Source organism: Wolffia australiana, chromosome 14 (assembly GCF_029677425.1).
Source record: "Wolffia australiana isolate 7733 chromosome 14, ASM2967742v1".
NCBI classification, from domain to species: domain Eukaryota; kingdom Viridiplantae; phylum Streptophyta; class Magnoliopsida; order Alismatales; family Araceae; genus Wolffia; species Wolffia australiana.
In genome coordinates, this window is record NC_135848.1 from 8,299,408 (window position 1) to 8,305,984 (window position 6,577).

A 6,577-nucleotide genomic window follows, 5' to 3' on the forward strand; every position below is an offset into this window, starting at 1 on the left:
CTGCGTGGTGCTTCTTGGCGTGGACCCACTTGCAACCCACCGCCTTCTTGCCCGGAGGGAGGGGGACGACATCCCATGTGTGGTTCTTGAGCAAGGACTGCATCTCCTCGTCCATCGCCGCTTTCCAATGAGGAGAAGCGATAGCATCGGTGATGCGGCGAGGGATGGGATCCGATTCCATGCGGGAAAGAAACAGCCGGTAGGGGGTACTCAGCCGTGCGAGAGATACATAATGAGACATGGGATAAAGGGGAGTGCGGGTGCACTTGCGAACCCCTTTGCGAAGGGCGATGGGCCAGCCAAGATGATCATCGTTGCCATCGGAGGAAGGAGGTCCATCGCGGGAAGAAGAGGGAGCGGAAGCCTGAGTAGGAGGAAAATCAGGAGAACAGTCATGAAAAGAATCCTCGTCGGGAGTCAGCAATGACTCGCCGAGAGGAGAGGAAGTGTCAACCATCGGAGAGGAAGAGGCCTCAGGAGGAGACCAAGAGGGAGCGACATCGAAGTCGGGAATAGGAGGTGCTGGAAGAACCTCAAGAGATGACGAAGAGGGGACTGGAGGGTCAAAGGAAGATAGATCATGAGACGATGACACGGTCGGAGCAGTGGGCTCCGCGGACGGAACCGGTTCCAAGTGAGGAACCGAAGGATCCTCATCCAACGGAAGGCGGGGTGAGGAAGAATAATCTCCAAAGTAGGGCTCGTGCTCGGCAAAGGTAACATTCGCGAAGCGAAGAACCGCCTGGAAGGCGGATGATAGCACCGGTACCCTTTTTGGAGAGTCGAGTACCACAACACACACTGTAGAGCTTTAGCATCCAGCCGTCACAAGGTCGGTGAAGTATCGTGGGCGACGCCGTGCATCTGAATACCCGTGGAAGAAGGCCGGTCTTCAATGGAACCCGGGAACGCCGCACCGAGACGGTCAAGAGGCGTAGCAAAGTCGAGGATTGGGATGGGAGGCGATTGATGAGATGGGTGCTCGTCAAAATCGCCTCACCCCAATATGTCCACGGAACCGTATAATTCTCCAAGAGTGTCCGAGCGGTCGAGGTCACATAGCCGATCCGCCTTTCTGCCATACCGTTGTGCTCGGTGTAGCAACACATGAGGACTCATGCAAGATCCTCTTTCCGCAAAGAACGCCGAGGTCAGCATTGAAGAAGTCACGGGCATTGTCCGACCGGAGCGCTGAATGCCACGGCCAAACTGGGTCTGGATCATGGCACAAAAATGTCGAACAGACCACGACACATCGGACTTGGCCCGAAGTAGATCGTCCACGTGCACGGGTGGCCTCGTCAACAAAAATCAGAAAGTACCGATTACCCTGCAGGCTCGGTTTGGGGGCCGGTCCCCAGACATCGCTGTGAATGCGGAGGAGTGGCGTCGAGGTATGAGACTGAGATGAGGGAAAAGACGACCGGCGGTGGTTAGCCAACTGACAAGCCTCACACACAATAGTCTTCGGGTCCAAACCCACAAACAAAGTCGGAAACAAACGCTTTAAAATAGCAAATGACGGATGCCCGAGGCGCTGATGGGTCAGATGTAGTCGACCCCTCCGCTGCTCATCGGCCGGCGAAGACTGGGCTGCACCGGAAGCACTGCGAGGTCCCCATCGTCCGGCAGCAGCAACCCGTGCTCGCGTCTAATCGGTGTAGTTCTCCCCACCTTGTTAGACAGAGACATTCCGTGTGTGTCGGTGAAAAGAACAAGACACAGAATCAACAAGACGCTGAGGGGACATCAAAATGGCTCGCAGCAACGGAACATGCAGAACCCCTTGAACCACTCCCAGACCATCGATGTAGACTGCCCCAATACCCGCCACGGGAAGACGTCCACCACCCGCAGTAAGAACAGTGCGGCCCCCACCATGTCGCTCGTACGAGACAAACCGGTGGTTGAAGGGGGTCATATGTTCCGTTGCCCCCGAGTCAATTACCCAAGTCGTATCCGCAACCAGGGGAGCCGTAAAGGCGGTATGACCACAGTACCACTCCGTAGTGGGTAGGGTAGAGCACGCACCAAAGAAAGACGAGGAGGGCACCGAGGTGGATGTCTGAAGAGCAGAGAGCTGGGACGTGAGCCGAGCAAGCTCGACCTGCACACGGTCAAACTGTTCTGCCGTAACATGCTGAGAAGCGCCGGAAGTAGACTGAGCAAACAAAGCCGACTCTTTCTTCTTCTTCTTCTTCTTCTGTTCAGCGAAGTACTTCTTCCGACAGCGGGATTCCACATGACCAATCTTGCTGCAGTAGGAACAGACCGGGGCAGCGCCTTCCTGGGTCGATGCAGGGGTGGAGGAGGGCCGAGAGAGGAGGGTCGTCGAGTCCCGTGGATCCTCGGAAGCTTGACGGCCAAACTTCAGGATATGACTCTCCTCTTCTTGAAGCTCTTTCACCAGCTCGGAAATGGTGGGCAGACCCTCCGTGCGGTACATGGCAGTGCGTCGGATGTGCTCATATTCTCGATTCAGCCCCCTGATGAAGCCCAGCAAGCGAAGACGTAGCGTATGTTGATACATTAGGCTGGAGGTGTCCGGAGGGAGTTAGTGATCAACCTCATCCTAGATGCGTTTGTGGGCCAGGGCATACTCCATAATGGACATGGATCCCTGGCGGAGGGAATATGCCTGGTCCACTAAGTCAAGGAGACGCCAATTGTCCCCATCTTTGCCGCAAAAGAGGTTTGCTTGATCCCAAAAACCCTTGACCGTGGCCTGCTGAGGAAATGTGCCCGCAAACTCCGGAGTAAGGGTGTGAAGGCGAAGCCAATTTAAGATAAAGTGCTCCTCCGCATCCCAGGCAGCATAGTGAGGGTGGGAGGTCGAAAGAGCTGGAGCCGTGCAATGCTTGAAGAGTTGTCGAGCTCTCGCGTGAGACTTCGACAAGCGGCTCCATTTCAGAACATTGGGCCCGGAAGACGCCCGCGTCGGGTGGATGCTGAGGATTAACCACTTTATGGGAAAGCGGTTTTCGAGGAAGTCGACGTCAGAGAATTCTCGACGAAATCGGAAGCCGCGCCACGAAATCTAGACGAAAAATCGCAGTGTTGAGTAGTTGTGCGCTGCGCGCGCGCGGCGATCGGCGGGCTGCTAGCTGGGCAAACGGCGGCCTGCGGGCGTAATGCACAGCAGATGGGTGCACAGCAGAGGTCGGACGGCTGGCCGCGCGGACTGCTGGCTGCGGGCGGACGGTTGCGCGGACGGCTGCCTGCGGGCGGACGACGTCGCGAACGGCTGGCCGTGCGAACTGCTGTCTGCGGGCGGGACGGCTGGGCGGGCGACGACTGCAGGCGGACGTCCGCGGAAGCTGCGCGCGGACTGCTGTCTGCGGGCGCGGGCGGCAAGGGCGCGGCCAACAGCAGCTGCGCGGCGACAAGCGGCGCGGCGACGCGGCGCGCGCGGCTAGGGCTGCACACGCGGCTAGGGCTGCGCGGACTGCTACCTGCGGGCGGCAGTCTGTGTGCGGCTAGGGCTGCACACAGGCTGGATGGCGAACACGACTAGAGTCGTGTACCCGGAGGATGATGTCAAGTCCTCCACTAGGATCAAGAGCTTGAGCTCTGATACCATGTAAACCCTAGAGGGTCTGGGGGAGAAGAGAGGTTGAAGGAGAATAGAATGTAATGACATAATGAATGAGAGCTACAAGAGGGGTATATATACCCTTAAGAGATAGAATAGAGAATAGGGCTAATGGGCTTATAGAACAGGGCCCATTAGCCCATAGAGGACATGTCTCACTAACAAATTGGATAGAGGATAGTGGGAGAAAGAGAGAGAGAGATAGCAAGGGAGGGGGAGAGAGACATAAAAACACACATCCAGAAAGGGAGAGGTTGAAAGAGAGACAGACAGAGAGTCATGATTCACGAATAGATGTGAATTTAATTCTCAGATGAGAATGACTGGTATCTAAATATCAATGGGGTGAAGATCTACAGTCAACTATTGGCTCCTTTCAATTTTGTATTTTTATTCTAAAAATTTGTTTTAAAATTTACAAAGATGGACCATAAATAAAGAAACAAAAGGGAAGACCATCAAGAGAAATTACTGTTATTCCCATTGATTTGATTTTTAAACAAATTCCAGGCCTTGAAGCTGCGAAGTATAACCCCTCCAGAGAAAAGCAAATTTCTATTTACAACCATTTTTCAAGGCAGAGAAGGGTGATTTATGAACAAATTGTCAAACTAACCACGAGCTCGGGTCCTCTTTTCCCCATCAATGCCTACCCATTTCCTAAAAGCTCTGACATGCTCAAGCCTTTTACTTTGAACCTCGGTCCTTGCATCACACATATTCAAACTCCTGTATAGATTCCTATGCAGCCTCAGAAACTCTTCCCTGAACCTCCACTTATCAATGTATATGCCTGAGTCTTCCAAATAAGTAGCAATGTCCATAGCTCTCTCAAAGTACCCACCTCTGATAAAATTCCACAAAAAGGACCCCAATAGATCCCTATCAGCAGATAAAACCCCTTCTTCCAATCTCCTCCTCATCTCTCCCCAGACTATGGTTATTTCCCTGTACATCTCTTTAGACGAGTACCCGTTGACGAGGTGACTGAAGGTTTGAATGCTAGGCAGGACCCTCTTTTCTTGCATTTTCCTGTAAGTCTTTATGGCATCCTCCATCATCCCTGCTTTGCAAAAGAAGAAAATTGAGAAATTAAACTCATGAGTCAAATGACTTTGAGAATCTCCTCCTTCCTTGGACTGTTTTTCCAGGAGCTTAGTCAGGGATGAGCTGGCAACCGGCGAAGCGCGCTTTTCGTGTTGCGCAAGGTACGAGTTTATGACTTCTTCTTCATCTTCATCTTCATCTGGAAATTTGATCAATTTTCTTTCCCTCATTTGTTTAAGAAGAGCTCTGGCTTCACGGACCATGGATTTGTCAAAGTAGGCCTTTAAAAGCAGCACGTAAACCGCCTCCGGAGACAAGAATCCTGCAGACTCCATGTCGTCAAGAACGTCATGAGCCGCCTCAAGCCAGCCCAATTCAACACTGGAAACAACAACTTCAAAGCCTAAACTAAAGTTCAGCAACGAAGACAATCCCACAGCCTTCTGGATTTCAACCAGCACCTTTGCAAGATCTCCAGTCTTCTTCTGTCTGATATACCCAAGAACCAGCTTTGCAACAGCCCTTTTGCTGGGTAAGACGTTACCACCCTCCAAAACAATCAAATCAGACCGCCTCTCCGGCTCTATAAACAGACCCCTTTCCAAAGGTGAGAGCTTTATCAAGAGCTTGGACCCTGCCTTCAAATTCCCAGATCCAACCTGAAGAACAGCAGATTCTGGAATCTGGGCACGCGGCAAAGCCGCCCCAGATCGCCGGTACAAGCCCACAATCAGTCCAGAAGCAGCATCCAAGTCATTGAATTTAAAATGCAAGCTCAACAAGGACTCATAGAAAGACCTGCAGCAGTGATGGTTCAAACTCAAGCTAGCAGCAGAATCTACAAAAGAACTCAACTTCCTCAGATCTTCCCTCAGCCCATTCATCTCACAGATCTTAGCAATAGCAGCCAAAGAGGTTAAATCCGCAGTCAAACCAATCTTCAGCATTACCTCAAACACCTGGTGGGCAACAAGAGAATCCCCAAACTTGGCGCACCCCAGAAGAACAAGATTGAAGAGAGAGACATCAGGCTTGAGCAAATCCCATCTCTTGGAGAGAGCAGTAGAGGAAAGAAAGAGCTCACAGAGATGAAGCAAGACATGGGTAGCGACATGGCAGCCTGCCGGGCTTCTGACGAGATGGGTGAAGGCGAGGGGCCAGAGAGGAGAATTGGGGAGCTTGTTGGATTGTAACATGAGTCTGAGGACATCGCCAGAGAGCCCAGGAAGGTGGGAACGAGATAGAGAGATGGCGAGGGAGGAGAGGGTATGGTGGTGGAGGAGGAGAGGCCAGCGGTGGGCGATTTGGGCAGCTCTGTAGAGGTGATGGCGGTCGTTGGAGTGGTAGCAAGCGGAGGAGATGAGAGCGCAGAGAAGGGGGGAAGGGGGGAGAAGGGTCGAGGAGTGAAGACGGTCTAGAGCAGTCCAGGCCTCGTCTAGACGATGGGTTTCTACCGCGGCTTTGAGGGTGTTGAGGAGATGGTCTGAGAGGTGGGTTGAAGGGGGGAGTCTTCTTCTTCTTCTCTGCGGTTTGTTTTTGCCCCAGAGAATGTCTTGCAGTGCGCTTGTGGAGAGATGGCGAAGAAGGGGAGATGGGTTTTGGAGGAGACGTAGCATCTGTCCTTGGAAGCGCTGGTGGGGGAGGAATTGGCTGTTTTGTGATGAGAAAGTTGGGATTTTTGGGACTGTCCTGGGTTGGGTCTTGGAGACAAACTAGGGATCGGCACGCGTCATCTGTCACGTCACGTGTCACCGGACATGCGTCGGATGATGTGATGGTGACGGTTGTAGGTGTCCGTGACAGTGACTGATGATGAAGTGGTCGTGACGGTGAAGGCGACTGATGATGAAGTAGTCGTGACGGGGACGTGACGGTGATGGGTGCCCTGGACACATGACATGACGGAACGGCCATCACAAATCACGGCCATGACGGAAT

At 53.0% G+C, this 6,577-nt stretch overlaps 1 protein-coding gene across 1 annotated transcript; it reads right to left on the minus strand.

Moving 5' to 3' along the window:
* Positions 1–4,045: 4,045 nt before the first annotated feature.
* Positions 4,046–5,993, minus strand: LOC144712281 (pentatricopeptide repeat-containing protein At4g17616-like). The gene is made up of 2 exons (XM_078586512.1): positions 5,724–5,993; positions 4,046–5,625 (listed from the first exon to the last, which is right to left on the minus strand). The coding sequence occupies exons 1-2, from the start codon at positions 5,847–5,849 to the stop codon at positions 4,204–4,206; spliced, it is 1,548 nt and encodes a 515-aa protein (XP_078442638.1). The 5' UTR covers positions 5,850–5,993; the 3' UTR covers positions 4,046–4,203.
* Positions 5,994–6,577: the final 584 nt, after the last annotated feature.

What these genes read in the sequence shown, in the direction of transcription:
- LOC144712281 (XM_078586512.1), bottom strand. Translation starts at nt 5,849, where the DNA reads ATGTCCTCAGACTCATGTTACAATCCAACAAGCTCCCCAATTCTCCTC. An exon ending in CCATGTCTTGCTTCATCTCT is followed by an intron (nt 5,626 to 5,723) that starts GTGAGCTCTTTC and finishes GGGTGCGCCAAG; the next exon opens with TTTGGGGATTCTCTTGTTGC.